This window comes from Mus pahari, chromosome 2 (genome assembly GCF_900095145.1).
Source record: "Mus pahari chromosome 2, PAHARI_EIJ_v1.1, whole genome shotgun sequence".
NCBI lineage: Eukaryota > Metazoa > Chordata > Mammalia > Rodentia > Muridae > Mus > Mus pahari.
The window spans coordinates 49,054,671-49,077,386 of NC_034591.1; the positions used below are offsets into that span (position 1 = coordinate 49,054,671).

General features: G+C 38.7%; 1 protein-coding gene across 2 annotated transcripts in view; it reads right to left on the bottom strand.

The window, feature by feature from the left end:
- The window catches only part of Tnpo3 (transportin 3), a 71,195-nt gene that overhangs the window by 27,715 nt on the left and 20,764 nt on the right, over window positions 1-22,716 (bottom strand). For both annotated transcript variants that reach the window (XM_021191385.2, XM_021191387.2), the window contains 10 exons: window positions 22,121-22,321; window positions 21,128-21,201; window positions 18,884-19,040; window positions 13,753-13,896; window positions 10,954-11,129; window positions 9,863-10,001; window positions 7,085-7,231; window positions 4,979-5,086; window positions 3,233-3,324; window positions 1,170-1,309 (listed from right to left, as the gene is read on the bottom strand). In XM_021191385.2, the coding sequence (XP_021047044.1) occupies window positions 1,170-1,309; window positions 3,233-3,324; window positions 4,979-5,086; window positions 7,085-7,231; window positions 9,863-10,001; window positions 10,954-11,129; window positions 13,753-13,896; window positions 18,884-19,040; window positions 21,128-21,201; window positions 22,121-22,321 (1,378 nt within the window). The remainder of the gene's footprint in view (window positions 1-1,169; window positions 1,310-3,232; window positions 3,325-4,978; window positions 5,087-7,084; window positions 7,232-9,862; window positions 10,002-10,953; window positions 11,130-13,752; window positions 13,897-18,883; window positions 19,041-21,127; window positions 21,202-22,120; window positions 22,322-22,716) is intronic.

Consider the following 22,716-nt stretch of genomic DNA (forward strand, 5'->3'; position numbering starts at 1 on the left):
TCAGCGGTTAAGAACACTGACTGCTCTTCCGAGGGTCCTGAGTTCAAATCCCAGCAACCACATGGTGGCTCACAACCATCTGTAATGAGATCTGATGCCAGCTTCCAGGGTGTCTGAAAACAGCTACAGTGTACTTACATATCAATCAATCTTTAAAAAAAAGAGAGAGAGAGAATTAGAAAACAGCTATTTGGTGGCTGGGTGGAGACTGGGTAAAGTGCTTGTTGTCAAGCCCAGAGATCAGAGTTCAGATCCCCAGAACCTACAGGAAAGCCATACACAGCACTGCACACCGGTGACCCAGGGCTGGGGCAGACATGGGCAAAGACTGAATTCATTGTCTACTCACTATATCACTACCTAATGGCGAGCTCCAATTCAGTGGGAGACCTATCTCAAAAAGAAGTTCAGAGTGACAAGGGGACACACAAAATTCTGAACTCCAGCTCTTAGACTTGACACACACATTCACATCATGCATGCATGCGCGCGTGCGCACACACACACACACACACACACACACACACGCAGAGTAATCTCGAAAACATTATGGAATAGAATGCTCTACTTGCAAAGTAGTTATAAACTGAGCACACCTATCATAGGCTTCATGCACAAGCTGAGAAAAAGAGACCATGTTTCCTTTTTGCGGAAGATTATTTGCAAACATTCACATATTTGGGACACATAAAATTTTCAGAATAAATCTCTTACATTTTTTATGTTCTTTGAATTTCAGTCTTTATCTACAAAATGGGGGTGTTGAGATAAATGACTCTAATTATAACTCCAACTTTCCAGTTTCATTTTAATTTAAATTTATTTTGAGTAACTCTTAGCTTTTACATGAAACACGTACTTAAAAGAAGACCCCTTTCCCTTCTTTTTAGTCTATTATCTTTCAGAACAGATTAACTGATTAACTCATACATACATGTATCAGACTAGCAGAAACAAGTCTTTTAAAACTTTTAAACTTTTTAAGCTTTTAAACAAACCAGTGTTTGTGCTTTAAGAAAAGTATTAAGTAGACCAACCCCACAGCTGTTACCAGCTAAGCTGCTTATAATACACTTATTTTATGAGAAGAAAGCAAAGAACCAAGTCCAAAAGAAAGAAAACACCAGAAGCAGTTCAGGGGTGCCAGCAGAGGCAGAAGTCACACTCACCCAGGAACTGAGGATTCCGGTCCACCACTTCACTCATCTCACCAACCAACTCGATGCTGGTGTACCGCACAGCTGTATGCACAGACTCTGGGAGATGAACAACTCCCTCTAATACCTCCACAAGTGTAGGATTGTTCTCCCTGAGAAAGAAAGCGAATAGTTACAGTTACTGTCTATAGGGGTAATGATCTGGCCATGTAATAGGCTGCGGTGAAACTTCATATTGCCTAAAGGGCTTCTAAGTAAATAACTATCCAAATGAAAGTGCTGAGCATTTTCAGACAAGGTGCGAAGAATGTGCTCTACCATTGAGGCACATTCCCCAGCCCTGCATATTTTCCAAATCTTCAAAAGGAGACAAAGACAAAAAAATAAATAAATAAAAAATATTAATATTCTAGAAGAACATTGCTCCTTCTGAACAAAATGAAAGTATCTATAGACATATGCTCCCAAAAAGGCATTTGCAATTGGAAAGGCAGCTATTAGCTGAAGGTGAAAGTCATCTTTTAAAGAATCTACTTCTTTTATTCCTCTATCTGCAGCACCTAGAACAGTACCTGGCACATAGTGGGCACTCAAGAAATACTGCTTAATGCTTTAATGAATGAATGAAGGAACCCAACAACTCTCATAGACCACTTCTATTAGCTGTTATCCTCCAAAAGATTTCCTATAGCTGGATAATAGAAACTTTGAAAAGTTGAGGTAGGCTCACTAGCTGAAAGAGCCCAAGAAAACAAGCTGCAGGGGCCACTAAGGTGCCCTGGAACAAGGGGGGGGGGGAGGGAGGGATGTAAACTAAGCAAACACTTGTTACAGTCTTGTGAATTTAGCACTCTCATCCTTCTACTAAACTGGGTTAAAAACACAGCAGGGAAGATGTTCCAGTCAGAATTTAATCCAGAAATGAAGATGTTTAGAATGAAGAGATCCAGGATCACAGCATGAGCACACCTACCTATTACTAGGTTTATTACATCCTTTAAATGGGCAAAAACCAAAACCAAGCCAAAACCCTGTAACCACACGCTGGTTTGAAGTGAAGAGAAACAAGTAGTTATTCTCTAACTGATGCCTTAACTTCCTTTGGGCACTCAGGCAGTTATAGGAGTCTACCTATCCTTTTCAAATCAACATCGACTGGGTACAATAATAATGATTTTGGTAACCTTCAGACCATCCAAGAAGGTTCCAAAAGATACTAGTTTAAGAGCAAATACTATAGTAAGTAATAAAGAAGCAAACTTCTATTAGAAAAAAAAAAAAAAAAAAAAAAAAAGACCTAAATCATCTCTTTTAAAGTGTTTCTTGGGTTAGAAACATGTCTAAGTTCACAGACTAGGCCCTGAAAAGAAACACTGCTTTTAACAGGTACCCATCTGCATTAACCATCTTTCCAAACAAGGTCCTAAATAGAGGTGAAGTGTAAGTAACTGATCAAAATCCAATGCAACTTTGAAATTATTACATCAGTGTAAAAACTCAGGACACAAGCAAACCATTTAAGAACACTGCCATAATTTTCCACTATTTTTTTTAAACAATTACAACTCAAATTTAAATAATTTATAATTTCTCAATGGTAATAACAAGAGTAACAACTGTCATTTAGAATCTCTTCTTTTAGGTGAAATGATACTATTGCTCTCTGCCTCTACAACCCATAGATTCCCTAATACAGAAGAGAACAATATAGTTAAAAAGCTAATAATAACTTTCCCAAGGTCATTACCTTAATGCCTATGTCATAGTTTTTAAGCAAATATCAACAATTTAACACTCTAATTCCTTGATCGCACCTACTGTGACAAAGTAGCCACTGAAAGGGGGGGAAAAATCAGTATTCTATTCCTAGATCAAGAGTAAAAAAAAGTTTAACTCTAGAAAATATATTAAAATACAGCGTCATCAATGTAGGTGCCCTGCACTAGACTGAAGTTGGAAAACTGGACAGCAGCATCGAAGTTGTGAGACTTTCCAGTAATATATCAGAGAAATGTGTAAATCTCCTTTCTCTTACTATATAAGAGTTCCCAACAAAAGACTTAGTAGACACTCACGGATCCACACTCTTTGCTATAGCAGCCATGATAAAGAGAACGGCTTCTGTCACCTCCCAGGGTGGGTTGCCTTCCTTCAGAGTAGAATACAACTAGAGAAGAAGAGGTGGGTTATGGATCCATTAAAGAAAAACACAATTCCAAACACAAACAAAAAAATGTTAGTTCAAGGAAACCTGGTTCTTTAGTTAAGCCCAGTCATCACGAGAGCCAGCAAAGGGCAGTACCTTCATGTTCTGTCTCCTCCCTAACTACAACTAACTGGCTTTAGTGTCTAAGCAAATGTATTCAGAACCCCAAGAGTTTACCAAGGTTATTATGTGTCTCCAGAAAATGAATATTATGAAAAAAAATGAAACATAAATGAGTTTCTTCTGGTCTTACTAGCTCATCAACAGGCCTTCGTGAGCACAAATTCTGCATGTTCATCTGCTGTATAGTTTAATGACTGTCTGCATCAAATAGGAGTGCAAGTTAACGTGCTGAAAGCAACCGCTCAGAAGGTTCTCTACAACAGCATGGCCAAGCACAATTTAAAAAAAAAGGCAGACCTAACAGAATACCAAGTGATGTTCTGGTTCTTAATTTTCCAGATTATATCCAGGTGTGGAACATGACTAGATATTAGGCCAAATGAAATGTATACAATCAAAAATAAATAACCATAAAAACAAAGCAAATTTCTGCAGTCAAAAAAAAAAGACACACTACAAAGGAGAGCAAAATAAACTCTCATATTGTATCACAGAACTTTCAATGTAGTGTATCATTTCACAATTTCAATTAATGATTTAGCTAGCTAGTTTGCTTTCATTTTTGCCAAAGAACATCTTATAAACCTGGAGTTCCACAAACACATCGGGCAACATTGACAGCTTATATAATTAAATTCATAAAACATCAAAATTGACGTCAAAGACACACAGCCAGTGAGAAAAAGAGCTGAAATCTGAGTATGGGTCATCTGCCTGCTAAGTCTGTTTACTAAGAATCTCCATAGTGGATTCCAAAGACATGCTTTGTAATGAAAAGTTGTAATTACATGAATGTCTCCTGGGTAAGATTATACACAAGTTGGATATACACAATGGGTGTCAAACCCTTGTCTTCCCAATTTTTCTTATATTAGTTTGGTGTCACTACAACACATCATCCAAACTGTCACACCAGAACTCATTAAAGTATGACCCAGCAATAAAAAAACCTGATGTTATTCTAACATTAATTAAGTGATGTGGAATGATGATAATGACTGCAACCTTATGAGGTCAAATGTCACTTATTCATCACCAGGAAACCACAGGACTGTGACTCTAATAATATCCACCTCTGGAATGAAGTTGCACAGGAATCTAACTATGAACCAAAGAAATACCATATAACTAAAGACTTGCCAGGATCAAAGCAGGAAACCTGTCCATTTTTCCCAGTGCATCCAAATCCCTGTAAGTTTCCTGGAGATTTCCATATTCATCAGCTGCACACATGGAACAGCTCTTCTCAGTAAGAGTAATAGAATAAACCATAGCTGAATTTATCTGTCTATGACATATGGTTTATCAGACCCTAAACAAACACTGCTACTATATGCCAGGCAATGTGCTAGGCACCTACATATCTACTATCACATTCGGCCATTAAGCTTGGGGGGAAAAAGATGGAACATTTACAGAAGCTATAGGTTAGAAGCAAAATAAACACAATGTGATCACTAAAACTGGCCCAAGAATCTCCAAATGAACTTACCTGAGCAAAACACTCCATAGATCCAATCAAGAAAATCAAGTCCTTCACCAGGTCTGACACTCTCATTCGAAACTCCCCAAAGTCATCAGTCTCTTCAGGAACTCCCTCCTGAAATTCAACAGCATGTAACACCTGTTCAAAACTCACCCAAGCTGTCAATTCCCTTTATAGAATCCATAGAGGAGAAAGCCATTAAGGAATCAAATGCCAACCACAGTCTATGCTCCATCATAATAGAAGGTCAAGTGCTCCCCGAGTGTGTTTAGTCTACGATTCCATGAGAAGAAATCCTTCAGCTTATGTGTGACTATGTATGTCTATTTTTCACACCTCATTTGTTGTTAATAAAATCAGAGGTGAAGAGTGACTATAAAGAAGTGGTAAAAGTTACAACCCTATCTAGAAGGTCAGCTCCTTAATACTGGGCAAACAAATCTGAGGCTTTCTTCTTCAAAATCTTAGAACAAGCCGGGCAGTGGTGGCGCACGCCTTTAATCCCAGCACTTGGAAGGCAGAGGTAGGCAGATCTCTGAGTTTGAGGCCAGCCTGGTCTACAGAGTGAGTTCCAGGACAGCCAGGGCTATACAGAGAAACCCTGTCTCAAAAAAAAAAAAAAAAAAAAACCCAAAAACAAAACAAAAACAAAACAAAAAACTTAGAACAAAATAACAAAAACCAAAAATTATCACAATAACTTCACAAAGAAAACTTTAGATTTTAAATCCTATCCCAATGCACCTCTCTAAAAAAGGCATTACCAATTATATTTGAGACAGTTAAGGGCAGCTATGAAAACGTTAGTCCATGGACACCCAGTATCCATCCCTTAGTACCGTCTACTTTAGCCTCCTTGCTTTAGGAAGAAGAAACTAAAACAGAGAAATGAGGAAAAAGAATGGCTTTCCAGATAAAACAATGAATAAAATTCAAAAGGAATACAAATTTTCAAGTGATAAAAAAATTTTCGTGGGAAATGGTGTCAAAGAACTGGCAAAGAGCAGTGCTTACCCTTCCTTACTTAGTGTAGCCCTGAACTAAAGCAGCTCCTGTGGGGTATTCCAACAATTAGGGATCCTCAGTTTAGAAAGTTCAGAGACTAGCAAGTCAGATTCACTGTTATAAGCAATTAAATTTACTCCAGGGGCTAGGCCACAGCCACTCAACAACCAAGCAGAAAGGTCAAATAACAGAGACATAATGTACTGGGGCCTTACACAAAGAAGGTGCAAGAGTTTTCCCATGAACTATGTTGTGATTCTAGTATGTTTTCTTCTAAGCAAATGTCTATATATTTTCTTTTAAATTATTAAATGATTATAATATAAAGAAACTGTATATATATACATGGAGAGAAATGATAATTCTCAACATCTTTACACATGGTTTTTCATTTTTAAATCTTAGTTTTTACCTGTGTATTCTACACTATTAAAAACAAAGTAGAACGTAGAAACAGATGTGGTGGTGCATACCTGTAATCCCAGCAATCAGGAGGCTGGGGTTCAAAACTGGTCTCAACTACATATCAAAACACTGTCTTAAAAAACCCAAAGACAAAGCCAGGTGTGATGGCACATGCCTTTAATCCCAGTGCTTGGCAGGAAGTACGTCTTGGCAGGTGGATTTCTTGAGCTGGAGGCCAGCCTGATCAAAATAGTAAATTCTAGGCCAGCCAGCACTAGACAGTGGACCACCAAGAGCATGGAAGGCAGCGCAGGATGAGCACTGGTCAAGGTCTAGCTTTTGTCCCTGGCACTACACAAAAACAAGAAGGCCCAAGCAAACAGTACAGAATTCGACACTGATTTTTACCACTTATCCTAACTATTACTGCTGCAGAAGTTATCACTATTAATGGTGTTATAGTGGTTCACCAAGTTTCTGAACATAGGTAATCATTTTCTATAACATCATTTACAGCAAATTCCTATAAACACTGCTGGCTCAGTAGGAACAATCTTTCTACAGAGGTCTAATTTTTATTATACTAGTACTGACTTCTTCGCTGTAAGCTAAAGTGGAAAAAACCCAAAAAGATCCCCCCCACCCCCAATTTTTCAAATTAAAACCAAAAGGTAGAAATTTAAAGTAGACGAGAGTGCTTACATGGTCTGGTTCCAACTGGCAGTGTCGAGCCAAGGCATGAAGCAGCCTCTGAATGTACGCTTTGAAGATGCTGTGAATAACTTCATCATTGGTTTTGTATAAATGTTCTCCTAGTCGGTACCAAAAGTTAAAGGAAATTTCTACTACCTGTTAGGTAAGAAAGAAGATGGTTTATTTGTAGAGGAAAAGAACAGAGGAAAAAACAGTTTCATTACTATTTACCATACAGGAAGGACATACACTATTCCATAACATATATGTAGTTAGTTAAGAACCACCTTTTCTACACCATTAGGATTTGTTATGTTACCTCCTAAATATCTTCCCAGTAGGCCTCATCATCCAATTAGATGACTAGCTTTATATTCTATTTATTTTGGGGAAAACTTTTCTCAAAGCATATTAAATTCTATAGAAAACAAAAAGATGTGTCTTCTAAGGCATAGCTTCCCCAAACTTGTGGAATGTTTAATTATGCTCACAGCAGAAGACTTCTTCCCAGGCTAGCCAACTGTAATTCCTTACGATCCTACACTCACACTCCTCCCGCACTTTGAGACAAGGTCTCATGTAGTAGTCACGGTTAGCTTCAAAGTCACTACTAAGTAGCTAAGAAAGACTCTGAACTCCCCATTCTGCCTCCTCCTCCTCTCAAGTGCTGGGATTCGAGGCATGTACAACCATCCCCAGTCCTCATTTGGCTGTTTTCATGATGGTAGAAATGAATGGAAATCAATGACCAGTGGCTTCCAAACAGGGCTACTTCAGAAGTGACTGCTAGCACAAAGGACTGTAGTGTTTTAAATTTTACCCTATCTGCAACTCCTTGGGAGATTCTGTAGATAAGCAAAAAGCACCTGCTTGTGCTGAGAACCACAGGAATAAAAAAGAACAAGCACAGAATGACCTGATGTTGCTCCTTTCCATTAAGGATCCAAAGAAAAGCTGTTCAAAATGAAATGCAACACAAGACACACACACACCATTTTTTTGAGGCAAGATTTCTTTGTGTAGCCTTGGGTATCCTGGAACTCACTGTGACTAGTCTGAAACTCAGAGATCCACCTGCCTCTGTTTCCCAGTGCTGGGATTAAAGGTGTGTACCACCACTGCCCAGCTGTTATTTGTTTTCCTTTAAAAGTAAATAGGATCGGGTTGGGGATTCAGCTTAGTGGTAGAGCGCTTGCCTAGCAAGCACAAGGCCCTGGGTTTGGTCCTCAGCTCTGAGGGAAAAAAGTAAACACAACCTAAAGATTTATTTTTATTACGTTTATGTGTACATGGGGGGAGAAATAAGTACAGGTGAGTGCAGGTGCCCAGGGATGTCAGAGGGATCACGTCCTGCTGGTGCTGGAGTTACCGGTGGTTGTAAACCACTAGATAGGGGTGCTGGAAACTGAACTTAGGCTCTCTGGAAGGGCAGTATGTGCTCTTAACTACTGAGACATCTCTTGAGATCCCTTTATTATTTCTTAAGTGATAAAAAGGAAGTATAATTTCTTGAATAAAGAACCTTCTAAAAATCCAGGAAAAAAAATAAATTTCTTACTTATGTTTATGTGTATAGATGTTTTGTCAGTATGTGTGGCTGAGCATCATATGAATGCAATGCCCATAAAGGCCAGAAAAGGGTCTTGGATCCCTAGGGACTGGAGCTATATTCTAGTAACTTGGGTCCCCAGGAAGAGTAGCCAGTTCTTTTAACCACTAAGCCGTATCTCTAGCCCCTAAAATCTAGGAAATTTATAGGTAGTATAGCAGTATATGCCTATCATCTGAGCACCTGGGAGATGGAGACAGGATCCTTGTCAGGCTTGTTTGCCAGCCAAGGATATACACATGTGCTCTAAAACAAACAAACGGAAGGGCTGGCTGGGGATATGGCTTGGTGGTATCAATTTGTCTAACACATGCAAGGCCCTGAGTCTGATCCTCAGCACCACAAAGGGGTGTCTTAAAGAAAATTATGATTTTAACAAATATAGCATCCATGTAGCCCAGGCTAGCCTGGTGCTCACATTGCAGCCCATGTTGGCTTCAACTCTTGATCCTCCACTTTGGCCTTCAAGTGCTGCAATGATGGGCATTATAGATATGCGCCGACATATCCAGCTCATAAAAACCTTTAAGGAGTATTTTTTTTTTTAAATGAAACTCACTATGTACACTAGCTAGCCTTAAACTCATGAAGATCCTCCTGCATTTGCCTCCTAAGTGCTTCGATTAAAGGCATGTGCCTGGTAAAAAAGGGAAACTTTTCAAGGCAGGGCTTCTCTGTGTAGCCTTGACTGTCCTGGTGTAAACTTGCGTGCCTGCATGTGTTTGGGTTAATAGTGGAAAGATAATAGGTTTTCCTTCAGATAGAGTCTCTGAGTTGACTACAACAATCAACATTGACAACAAAATATGAAAACAAAACAAAACAAAATAAAACAGAACCAGAACCCAAACACAGTTCTTTAAAATATCCCAATCATGGGGTCACTAAGATGGCTCACTGGGTAAGGGACATGCTGAGTAGGCACACTCAATTCCTGAAGCCACCATGAAAGTAGGAGAGAACTGACTACTGACACTGCCTTTCTTCACACTCACACTAGCGCACGTGTGCTGCTCTCCAACCCCACATACAAATAATGAAGTTGAAAAAAATAAAGTAAATCCAGATGCAACTCTCAGATCACATCATTTAAAACAAGACTATAGTTTCTCAACAAGGAAATGGAATATGCTATATACAACCAGAGAATAACAGCCTTAACACAGTATAGATACTACCTCATACTGAGGGTGGCCTGCACAGATAAGAAGCAATTCCAAAGTTCGAAGATCTCCCAGACCTTGGCCTGGAGTACAGACAATTTTTTCCAGGAAAGTTTCACATAGTTCGGTGAAAATTCGGCAGTAATTCAGAACTCTGTGGAGGTGGAATGAGAGTACCAGGTCAAAAGTCTGGGCTTTACATATTCATAGTCAAAGGAACTAAGGCTTCTGGCTGAGGGCCATCCAGTGAATAACTCACTCTGGGTATCATAATCTCTGGGGCAAATGCTTGTGCTTAGGATGTTCACATCTATACAGATAAATATATAATGGTAAGCTGATTCATATTCTCTATAACAAAGTTTTGAATAAAAATTCCCAATTAGGGTTCTGGAGAGATGGCTCAGTGGCTAAGATCACTTGTTTGCTAGAGGGCTTAAGTCTGATTTCCAATACCCTCATCAGGTGGCTCACAACCTTCTATAACTCCAGCTCAGGATCCAATGCCTCTGTTCTTTGCAGACACCTGCATTCATATGTGCACGCACACACACACACACACACACACACACACACACACACACACACACACATAAAAGAACAAAACCAAATCTTAAAAAAATCTAAAATTCCAAATCAGACATTTCAAAGATTATTATTACCTTGGCTGTTTTTGTTAAGTTATATGTCTCTCTGTGGGCATATGCTTGTGTGAATGCAAGTGCTCATGGTATAGAGAGCACTGAATTACCTAGTGTTGGAATTACAGGCAGTTGTGAGGGTCTAGACGTGGGTACTAAAAACCAAAGCCAAGTTCTCTGCAGGAGCATAGCCCATTCTTAACCATTCAGCCATCTCCCCAGCCCCTAAACTAGATACTTTAAAGTTTATGCCTATTTCGTATAGTCTTCTCATTTTAAGAGTAAAGAAAATATAATCACCAACTGGTGGTAATCCTCTCCCAGATCCAAGATGGCACTTCAGATAGTATGCACTTTACATTCACAAAGCCACAGAGAATCAAAAGTCAATGGGTGAACAAACAAGGATTTGAAAAACCACAGACTGTAGGTAACCCAGAGCTCTAGACTCCAATAATTACTCACTTGTCCAAATCTTCCCGTGCCACAGCCATATGATAGGCAGTCTCCAATGTCAGGACTCCCTGAAAAAGCTGCATGGCCAATGGCAAATTTGTCTCTACATTTTCAATAGCATAGAGAGCTGAACACACACAGTCTGAAGCAGCTTCGTGTAGGTTAGATGAGGTCTTATCTTGTTGCTGGAAAATAGAAGGAATACAGAAGCAGAAATCAGAATCACTGTAGTCGAAGGAAAACACTTAAACCATCTTCTGAAAATTGTTTGCTGTTGTCTTATGAGACAAGGTGTCCTGTAGTATAGAGTGAAGTTACTATGTAGCACCTAGTCTCCTGTTCCTCCAGCCTCTACCTTCCTTCCCTGTGCTAGGACTACAGAAATGCATGCCAGTGTACTGAGAGAACATGATGAACAGCCCCATAAGGTCAGACCTCACCAAGACAACATCTTCCTTATTTCCAGACATGCCAAGGAAATGAAAAGTCTTTATTCCTCAATCAGACTCATACAAAATTTTCTTTTTATTTATTTTTGCCTGTTTTTTGGATGAAGTCTCATGTGTAGCCTTGGCTGGCTTGGAACTCACTACACAGACTAAACTGGCCTTAAATTCACAGAGATCCAAAGGAATTTTGTAGCTTAAGCTTTCTTGGAAGCACAGCACTCTGTCTCAGCCTCCAGAGTACTGGGATCACACATAAGAGCCATGATGCCTGGCAGTTACCAGACTATCCCCATGCTTCTGTTTATACGATTTCTTCTATAGATAATGGCATTCTTCTGCCCTCATTTTACCTTTAAATCCATTCTCTTTTTTAAGTACTACTTAAAACGAAAGGACTCAACAACTCCAAAAGGCTCATTACATACTGAAGTGAGATCTCAGAATACCAAAGTTAAGTAGAGCCTCTTTAAAATTTCTGGGGTCCAGCTGGGTAGTGGTGGCATACACCTTTAATCCCAGCACTCCAGAGGAAGAGGCAAATGAATCTCTCTGAATTTGAGACCAGTTTGGTCTAAATAGTGAATTCTAGGACAGCCAGGGTTATACAGAGAAACCCTGTCACTAAGTCAATCAATCAATCAATCAATCAATCAAGAGGCATAACCCAGAAATGAAAAAGTCTCCCAATTTCTCATTCATAATGACACATGTTAGCATATGAGAACATAAACGGTTGAAATCTTGAAGAAAAGAACAATGGACCTAAAACCACATCTACCTAATGAATTAATCAAAAATGAAAACTACTACTTCTTGCTGGGTATCATAGAATATACCAGTAATTCAAGCACTTTAGGAGGATGAAGCAATAGGATTACCACAAATTCAATATCTTCATGGGACAGAATAAATTCCAATCTAGCTTTGACTTTAAGCAAGTCTCAGAGCTGGTAAGTGGCTCTGTAGATAAAGGTATGTGACAAGCCTAACAACTTGAGTTTGATTCCTGGAACCCACATAATAGAGATAACCCCTCCATAACTTGTCTTCTGACATGCACATACATATAATAACTGATTTAAATGCAATTTATAAATTGTAGTGCTTTTAACCCCAGCACTTAGAAGGTAGAGGTAGAAGATCAGGCATTCAAGTTCAAATTAGTTCAAATACAGTAATAACAAAACATGCAAACACCTTTTTATTCTCTGTGTACATTTTCTTTGGAAATTACTCGAAGAAATTCAAAAAGTAGGTAATCAACCCCAAAAGCATAGTAAATGGAAATCTAAGCCTCATAACTGGGAAACAAATCTAAAAAATTTTTAAGAATAAGAATAAATCAGAGGGTCCAAGGCAGAACCAACATGGTTGCACAGGCTCCAAGGTCAGCACTCAATAGGTGAGAGCAGAAGGAACTTGAACTTGAAGATAACTAGGACCACACAGAGAGCTGTAAGCCAGTCTGCTACAGAGTTGAGACTGTCTCAAAAAAATGATAGGAAAGTACAAGAAGGAAAACTACAGGGCCCTTATTTACCCATAGAATTGAGGGCGACTGTAATTTAGTGAAGCCATCATTTTATGTCTTTCTCGAATAACAACAACAAAACAGACTCTTAAGCTGGAGAGCTAACATGTAAATCATCTCAATGTTTAGGTTTTTTTTTTTTTTAAAGATTTATTTTTATGTGTATGGGTGTTTTACCTGTATGTGAGTGTGTGTCTGCCACACAAGCCTGAGAACATTAGTTCAAATACTATGTAAGAGCGCTCCTATGGTAAGATAGGAGACAAACACAGGAAAACAGCCAGGCTATCTGGCCAGCTATCCTGAAGTATGCAGCACCATAGTAAGCAATGGGAGAGATGTTGTCTCAGAAACCAGATGGAAGGTGAGCATCTATACAGAGGCCTCTAATATCCACACTAGTGTGGAAGCATACACATGCCTTCATATAAAAAATACACATATACTCAAAGTAAATAATGGAAAACATTTTAATGATTTCAAAAAGAAGCATTAGAAGCTCAATGGCCAGCAAATTGAAAGCCTTACCTTTATATGTCATTTGAACAGTAACACATGCTTTCTTCTGCACATGCTCTATTACATACATGTCAGCTTCAGTGGGCTTTTTTCCTCCCCTAAGAGCTCAGGTTTGCTTCAAATTTGCTATTTAGCTAAGGATGACCTTGAACTTGTAAACTTCCTGCCGCTACCTCTGCATGTCCCATCAATCTCAACTTCTCCTTACATTAGTCTTAAGACACACAAAGTGCTTCTCTCCAACAAAACACTGAGATGTCCCAGAAGGTTGGTTATTAAAAGTGGCAATGGCAGGTACAGCTTACTTACCAAGACCTCAAAAAGGAGTGCTAATAACTTATTATTAGCCATGAAGTTACTGTCCAAAACTCCCAAGTTAAACCAACTTCCCAAACATCGGAAGACCTTCATAAGCATCTTCTCATCAGTCCCTGCTTTTTCTACACAGGTCATCTAAATAGAAGACAAATATAGTTAAAAATATCTTTATACTTAAGTCACCACTATAATCGCCATGCCTATAATGCAGTAGAAACAGGCAGTCACAAGTTCTTTGTAAGCGTCACTGTTCTAAGTCCTGTTACCACTACCACGATTCCCAGTAAAATGCTACAGTATGCATTATCACTTCTTTTTTTTTTGGGGGGGGGGGGTTGAGAGAGGGTTTCTCTGTATAGCCTTGGCTGTCCTGGAACTCACTTTGTAGACCAGGCTGGCCTCGACCTCAGAAATCCGCCTGCCTCTGCCTCCCCAGTGCTGGGATTAAAGGCGTGCGCCACCATGCCCGGCTATCACTTCTTTTTAATGGGGAAGCCATGCCTGGCTATCACTTCTTTTTAATGGGGAAGCTTAGGTATAGAGAGGCTAAAGTTCCCAAAACAGACATTAAAAATAACTGAGGTTCTTAGTTCCTGCTTATGTACAAGGTACTCCTATCAATACAACTATTTCTGAAGTATAGCACTGTTTATTCCCCATATAAAGACCAGTACATACAGTTCTGAAGACGACTTGGTCAGTAAAGTGCTTGCTGGCCAAGCATGAGGAGATGAGTTTGGATCCCCAGCCCTACTCTATCCAGGCACGGTGGCGCACATCTGTAATCACAGTTCAGAGAAAGGGGAGGCAGGAGGGTCCCTTAGGCTTGCTGGCCTGCAGCTAGTCTAACTGAATCAATGAGACATGCCATCTCAAAGAAAGAGAGAGAGGGAAGCGGGGAGAGAAAAAGAGAGGGAAGAAGGGAGGAGAAAGGAGGGGAAGGAAAGGGAGGGGTGGTAGGATGACTTAGCAGGTAAAGTTGCTTTGCCACAAGACTTGAGTCTAATCCCCCCACCCACATAAGGGAGAAAACCAAGTCCTTCAAGTCGCCCTCCATCTCCACCTGTGTACTGGAGTAGAGACACATACACACAAATACAATAAACAAACAAACAAATGTTGGGGAAGGGATTCTGGAAAGATGGTTCAAGAGTTAAGAACATTTGCTGCCCTTGCAGAGGACCCAGGGTCAGTTTCTAGTACCTACAGAGTGGCTCACAAACATCTGTAACTCCAGTTCCATAGTAGGCAACATCTCTTCTAGGATCTGAGGATACCGGGAACACACAAAAATGCAGACAAAATACCTGGAAGACTTATTTATAAATTTAAATCTTAAAAAAAAAAGCCATTTAAAGCAAGTTGTTTTTTAAAGGGGGATCTGTAAATATAGAAAATAATGGTAAAACACTAGCTTAGTATACACAGAGACCTTAGGTTCAATTCCCAGTACTATGAAAGGGAAGTTTTTATAAAAGACATAAAACAAGTCAGACCAAAAGTTGCCAATCACTGCCTTTATCTGAGTCTTTGTGCTATATTCAGCCAAAGTAAATCACAATTCAACTTCTTCAAGATGAGAATGTTTCAAGACAGCTTATGGGCCGTAGGCTTGAAACATCCTAACTGCCATGAGGTTCAAGACGCAGAGAGGAAAGAGCTATATCCTATAGTCACCAGATCTGAAGTCTGGCAGTTGGACTTCCAGAACCGTCTCCATTATCACAGAAGAATACCTCTTAATTGAGCGCCAATAATCAACTGGTATCAATTAAAAAAATAATTTCAAGATGGTGGCAACTATAGTCTAAAGGATAAAATTCTGACATTTATGTTTACATCAGAAATATAAACTACACAGGAAACCCCCCAGACTCAAAGCTTCATCTAAACTATAATCTGCACTACTGATGTTTTATGCTGTCTGTCTTCCTCCCTTCCGTCCCTTTTCTTTTCTTCCCTCCCTCCCTCCCTCCCTCCCTCCCTCCCTTCCTTCTTTTTCTGAGACAGTTTCTTCACTAGGTAACTCTGGCTCATAGAAATCTGCCTGTCTCTATATCTGCCTCCGGAGTGCAGCACTGTGTGGCTTAGATGATGGTTTTTTTAATTTGGTGGTGAAGACTGGGTCCAGGGACTTGTGCATACGATCTAGCAACACTGTTTATCCCTAGCCCTGGTGATTATTTTTATTAGTGTTCTCCAAACAGTACTAGGCTGCTTGGAAAGATGAAAAATGAAACTTTAATATGTTACTATACACCATTTCATCCCTATAAAACAATATTGAGAAATTTAGATTTATTTTTAGCTTCTTGAGACAACATTTTGTGACTGAGGCTTCCTCAAAATCACAATTTTCTGTTTTAGCCTTCCAAGTGTTAGGATGAGAGGTATGTGCTGCCACACTTGGCAAAACATTTATCTTAAAATCAATTTTCTTCCTTTAGGATAACAGACAGATAGGCTATACAAATATAAATATGAGCTTGCTTATGTTTTTCTATTTCTTCATGGGCATTACATTTGGCCAAAGAAGGAACATGTAACCAACAAATAAGTGACCAGTCATAAGGTTTACTGAACCCTATTATGTGCTAAACATAGTTTAATAACTTTTTATACATTAACTCAGTCTCTTCAAAATGAAATAGATACTATTACTTCCATTGTGCAGATGATGAAACTGAGGCAGAAGAGTTAATTTTAATTATCTTTTAATATGACAAAGCAAGGACTCAAACCTTACAAGTCTTGCTTCGGGGCCTATGAACCAAGCTGGAGAGATGGCTCAGTAGATAAGGGCACTGGCTGTTTTTACAGAGGATCTGGTTCTATTCCCAGCACCCACAAGGTGGCTCACAACCATCTTTAACTTCAGTTTCAGGGGATCTGCAGCTAGCTAGAAATATACAGTGAGATCCAAAATAAGTAGGTTTTTAAAAACATATTGGATTTTCATAAAATACTATTTTCATACAAAGTACACTGTAAAAAAGGGAAAGCACACTAGACATGAAAGCATCAGGCTGTTATTACCCTAAACCAGGTGGCAGTCCCCACATCACTAACGAAGTATCAATCAGACCTGATATTTGGGTAAGACGCAACATGAAATAACTATGAGACATGTTATCTAGAAAAAACAATTTTAATCCCTTAGGCCTCTTAGTTTATCTATCTCTATGAGGACGCTAAAGGAATAGGCAATAACACTATTAACACAGGCTTAATTGTTCTGAGTTACTCAGTGGGGCGGAGTGTGTTAAAAGGTTAACAGTGGTCAGTGCACTGGTATCCCCACAGACTCAACTACTCAGGAAGATAAAGCAGGAGACCACTTGAACCCAGTGGCTCTATGAAACCAGATCTCATAAACAAAATAGCAGGAGGCTGAAGAGACTGCTCAAATGTAAGGTTAAGAGCATTGCTACTCTCTTAGAGAACCAGAGTTCAGATATCAAACCCACACTGAGTAGCTCAAACTGCCTATGAACTCTAACTCCAGGGGAACATATGCTATCTTCTGACTTCCACTGACACAAAAACATATAGAAAAATAAAAACATTTAGAAAAAATGAGGGACAGGATATAACACTGCATCTGAGGCAGACCCAGGTGGAAGAGGGAGGGGGAAGGGAAATCACAAGTTCAGGGTCATCCTCATCTATGAAGCTATGGAACTTGCCATGAAGCCAAGTGTGAGGCCAGCTTAGGATGCATCAGACTCTTTTTAAAAATGGCTTGCTGAGTTGCTTAGATCCCTGGGACCCAAGTGGTAGGAGAAAATGAACCTGTGCAAACTATTCTCTGCACAATAAGTACATGAAATTTTAAGAAATTATATTTGGTGATGTACATCTTTAATCTCAACACTCACTCAGGGGTAGGCAGGGGTAGGCAGATCTCTAAGTTCCAAGCTAGTCAAGTCTACAGAGAGAAATCCTGCCTCAAACAGACAAACAAACGAGAATCTCAGTTGTAGTTCAGTGGTAAAGCACTTCTGGTAAACAAGAGGCTGAGTTCCAGCCCCAACACACCAAAATAAAACAAACACAGGATATGTTTTCTAAGTTATTTGAATATGATATAGCTGTGATTTTTTCTAATTTTCTACAATACTATTGTCTTTGAAATCAACGGCCAGTTAAAACTTTAGAGATACTTATTTCCAAACCAGTTTTACCGTTGAACTGAATATAATTTTAAGGTAAGTTTTGTTTGATGTATGATACTGTAGTACTAAAAGAAATCCCTGAAAAAATAGTCACATTATTGAGAAAATAAAGCTGGATAGTAGAATCTTAAGGAACAGACAATAAAACATTTCAAGTTTTGTAGGCCATATTATCTCTGTGAAAACTACTCAGTTCTACTAAGACAGTCTAAAATAATACACATAAATAACATGTAACCCAAAGAGTCCAGCTGTGTTCAATTAAATTCCTATATATGCTACCAGATTATAAACAGCAAATCTACCCACTTTTAGTCTAAACTACTAAAAAATCCAATTCTGATATTAACCAATGTATAATTAGTCAAGTAAAGTCTTCTATTATCTCTTTATCAAAATGTCAATTTTCTTTATCTTTTTCCTAGTAAAATTAGTTTATATATACTTCCTATAGTGTGGTCCTTTACCAAGAGCCAATAGCTTTAAATAGCATAAGACTTGAGTTCAAGTTCTAAGTTAATAATTGAATATTACTAAGCCCATTATCAAACTAGAGAAATTATCATCATAGGATTACAAAGATGCTCAAGAAGGACAGGTTTTAAAGTATTTTGTAGTATAAAAGTGTTGTTGTATATATAAGGCAGGTGGTGATGCATGTCTTTAATCCCAGCCCTCAGGAGGCAGAGGCAATCGAATCTCTGTGAGTTCAAGGTCAGCCTGTTCTACTTGGAGAGTTCCAGGACAGTCAGGGATACATAGATAAACCTGTCTCAAAACTCCCAGCTCCCACCAAAAAAAAAAAGAAAAAAGATTTTGTTTAAATGCCAAAGTAGTATCATGGCCACATTTGCAAAGTAACCTGTCTCATACTGCTGCAATCAGGTCACAAAATAACAATGCCATGGCTTCTGCCCTTTACCCACAAATGACTATTTTGAACCTACCAGTAAAGATACCACAGTACTAGAGTAGAAGGCTAAGTCTTCTATAATTTCTGTGCGCCTGTTGGCTCCAATTCGCAAGGAACGACTATGTACTTCTTCGGGTAACACTGTAAGGATTTCCAGCAAAAAAGGCAAAGAAGTTACATCATTGCTATATCTGGAAAACAAAAGAAGGATTTATGATGAGTCACTGAGAGCCAGAAAATACACAGTCACAATATAAACCACCAGAATCGCCCAGTATTCCAAGCAACAAACGTAGTATTCTAAACATTAAGAAGAAATGAAATCTAATCTTTGTTTCATTTCATTTTTGTTTTTTTTGTGTGTGTGAGACAGGGATTCTCTGCATGGTCTGGCTGTCCTGGAACTCACTCTGTAGATGAGGCTAGCCTTGAACTCACAGAAATCCACCTGCCTCTGACTCCCTAGTGCTGGGATAAAAGGCATTTGTCAATACACAGCAAATGTTTTATTGAGACAAATTTCAAACATTCCATGCTAGCTTCGAACTTGTTAAATGGCTGAGGAAAAACAGGAAGGGAAGGAGGAAGAATAGATATGGCGGTAGAAAGGAAGTTAAGTCAGTTTAGTTTTTTTAAAAAGATTTAATTTTAATTATATGTATGGGTGTGTGTGTGCACATGCGCACGCTATGTGCACATGAATATAAATGACCACAGAGGTCAGAAGTGTCAGATACCCCCAGAGATGGAGTTATAGGCAGCTGTAAGCTACCTGATGTGGGTGCTGGGAAGTAAATTTAGATTCTCAGAAAGAGCAGTATGAGCCACCTCTCCAGCCCTCAGTCTTAGTTATTTTTAAAGTATTACAAAAAAAAAAAAAAAGGCCGGGTATGGCGGCGCACGCCTTTAATCCCAGCACTTGGGAGGCAGAGGCAGGCAGATTTCTGAGTTGGAGGCCAGCCTGGTCTACAGAGTGAGTTCCAGGACAGTCAGGGCTATACAGAGAAACCCTGTCTCAAAAAACAAACAAACAAACAAACAAAAAATTACTTGCGTGCAGACATGCAGTCAAATATTTTGCTAACTTGGCTTGGTTCTGTATTATCAGAAGCCTCCAGTATTCAACACCAATATCTTTCTGACTCTGCAGGTCTGACCAATCATAATGACTCAATTTAAAGGATAGCCACCAGGGCTGGAGAGATGGCTCAGTGGTTAAGAGCACCAATTGCTCTTCCAGAGGACCTGAGTTCAATTCCCAACAACTACATGGTGGCTCATAATCATCTGTAATGGGATCTGATGCCCTCTTCTGGTGTATCTGAAGAGAGCAATGGTGTACTCATATACATAAAATAAAAGGTAGCAACCAATTTCATAATGTCTATGTCATATGTGTATTTATGAGCTTATACCAAAAGAAAAGTGGATTATAAAATTTATTTATTGATTGATTGATAGATCACATAGCCTTGAATTTATTTCTTTATCTGTTTATTGATAGACAAGGTAGCCTTGTTTGTTTATACTCATTCATTCATTCATTCATTCATTCACTTACTGGCAGACAATGTAGCCTTAATAGGCCAGGAACTCAATATGCAGCACAGGTTAACCTTGAACTCATATAGATCTGTCCAGCTCTGCCTCCTGACTTCTGGGATTAAAGACATGCAACCACCATGCCCAGCCCCAACATTTACTTTCTTTATAGAAAGTTAATAAAATATAACTCAGGGGCTGGAGAAACTGAAGTCTGTAAATGTGCTTGTCACCGAGCCTGATGACCCGAGCTCAATGTATAGAACCCACGTGGTAGAGAGAACCAACTCCTCCTTGAAGCTGCCCTTCTGAACATGACATAAATGTAGCATGCATACCCACAACAAACAAACAAATGATTTTTTGAAGAGAAATAAAAAGTATATTGATTGGGAATGAAGAAATAAATAGCTCAGTGGTTAAGAGGACTTGCTGCTCTTCCAGGAGACCGAAATTCAGTTGCTAGCATCCATATCAGGTAGCTCCCGGCTCTCTGTAACTGCAGCTCCAGAGGACAGGATGCACCTGCCCTGCCCTCGCTGGGCACTTGCACTCATGTGCACTTACCCACATGCAGATACACATACCTACACATAATTAACTTTCTAGAAACCTTCTTTAAATATGTAATTTTATGTTCAAAATTTAGAAAACAATCAAATGTCTAGTTAGTAGAGCAGATTTCTCTGTGTGGATTTACAGTAATCCAAAAAGATCCAAATTACAAATGACTTACTTTTCTACCAATGTTTGTACGCATCCTTTCCAAGAAGGCATCTGTAGGGCGAGGTCTGCTATTGCTAAAGCCAGCTGAACAGGAATAGAGATTAAATAAATGAATAGACTAGATAAACTGACACCAGACACCACATTTCTTCCCAACAATGTGACATCCTTTTTCCTCCTTACCCAGGAAAGTCTATCTACCCATTTATCTTGTTAGCTACAAACTGCTTGGATTCAAAGATTAACCTTAAAAATTAAAGGCAAAACCAAAAGATTCAACAAAATATACTTGGTAGCTAGAATATATATTCCCATTGGTATTTCTGAGGCAGTTTCTCATAGCTCAGGCTAGCTTCAAACCCACTATGTAGCAAAGACTGTTCTCCTTTCTCCATCTCCCAAGTGCTGGAATTATAGGTTTAAACCACTATGCTCAGCTTAAAAACAATAAAATATGTTTAAACATATAGATGTCCTCAAAATACACCCCTCTTTAACTTTACTTGGCAATGCCACAGAACTTGACAAAGCTATATCTGTGGCTCAGACCTCAATGCATTGCCATTTCCCTCCTCTCTCCATTCTCATCTTGAAGCCATGGATATACTTTACTTTTAAGCTATTTCCCTGGCTAAAGGGGAAAGCCAAAACAGTCAATGTTTCGTTTATAACACTTGTGCTAACCAACAGTCCCAGAAAATATTTTTTTAAAAAAGCTAACTCTAAGAATCTGATCCAGAATAGTATAGTTTTTTTTAATCATCTGCAATTTTAACAGTGGGGAGCACATGCTAGAGAAAACATTTACTCACCTCCCCACTTCCAATATTTAATGTTTGAAGTCTAATGAACCAAAGACTAATAAAAAGAGTAATTTTCTATTCTGCTACAGTTGTGAAAATATAGCAATAAAATTACCTTACATGGCCTATCAATGCTAACCAAAGTAGATGTAATGTATCCAAATGACCTTACAAATTTCCTTAAAGAGTACAGGATTTACCTGTGTTACAATGACAGGTGACAAGTCTTTCAAGTTCTGAATATGAGTTAGCAATGAGTCCCTTAAAGAAGCATGAGAGTCTGTGGGGAGCTCATAAAATGAGGTCTGAATCTTCATTTTCATGGTCTGGGCAGCGAAATAGCATGATTCCACATCCTGTCGGATCTGTAACAATTGATCAGAAATCTCCCAAGCATGAACCTGAAAGTAAATAAAAGATAGCTTAAAGTATATTATTTTTTATAAATAATTTTAAAGTCATATAAGTTTGACATATAGCTAGACTAAATAAAATGAAAAAAAAAAAATTGACAAATTAACTTTAGTTTGTAGGGTCTGTTCAACAACAGTATTCCCTAAGACTCTGAGATATACTCTAGTATGACATATTAAATACATTAAAGGACAGAATCTAGAAAATTAGAATAATCAACTATATTAGGAGGTAATAAAGAAAAATATCCCAGAAATTTCTTTTTTTTTTTTTTTTTTTTTTTTAAGATTTATTTATTTATTTATTATATGTAAGTACACTGTAGCTGTCTTCAGACACTCCAGAAGAGGGAGTCAGATTTTTTTGTTACGGATGGTTATGA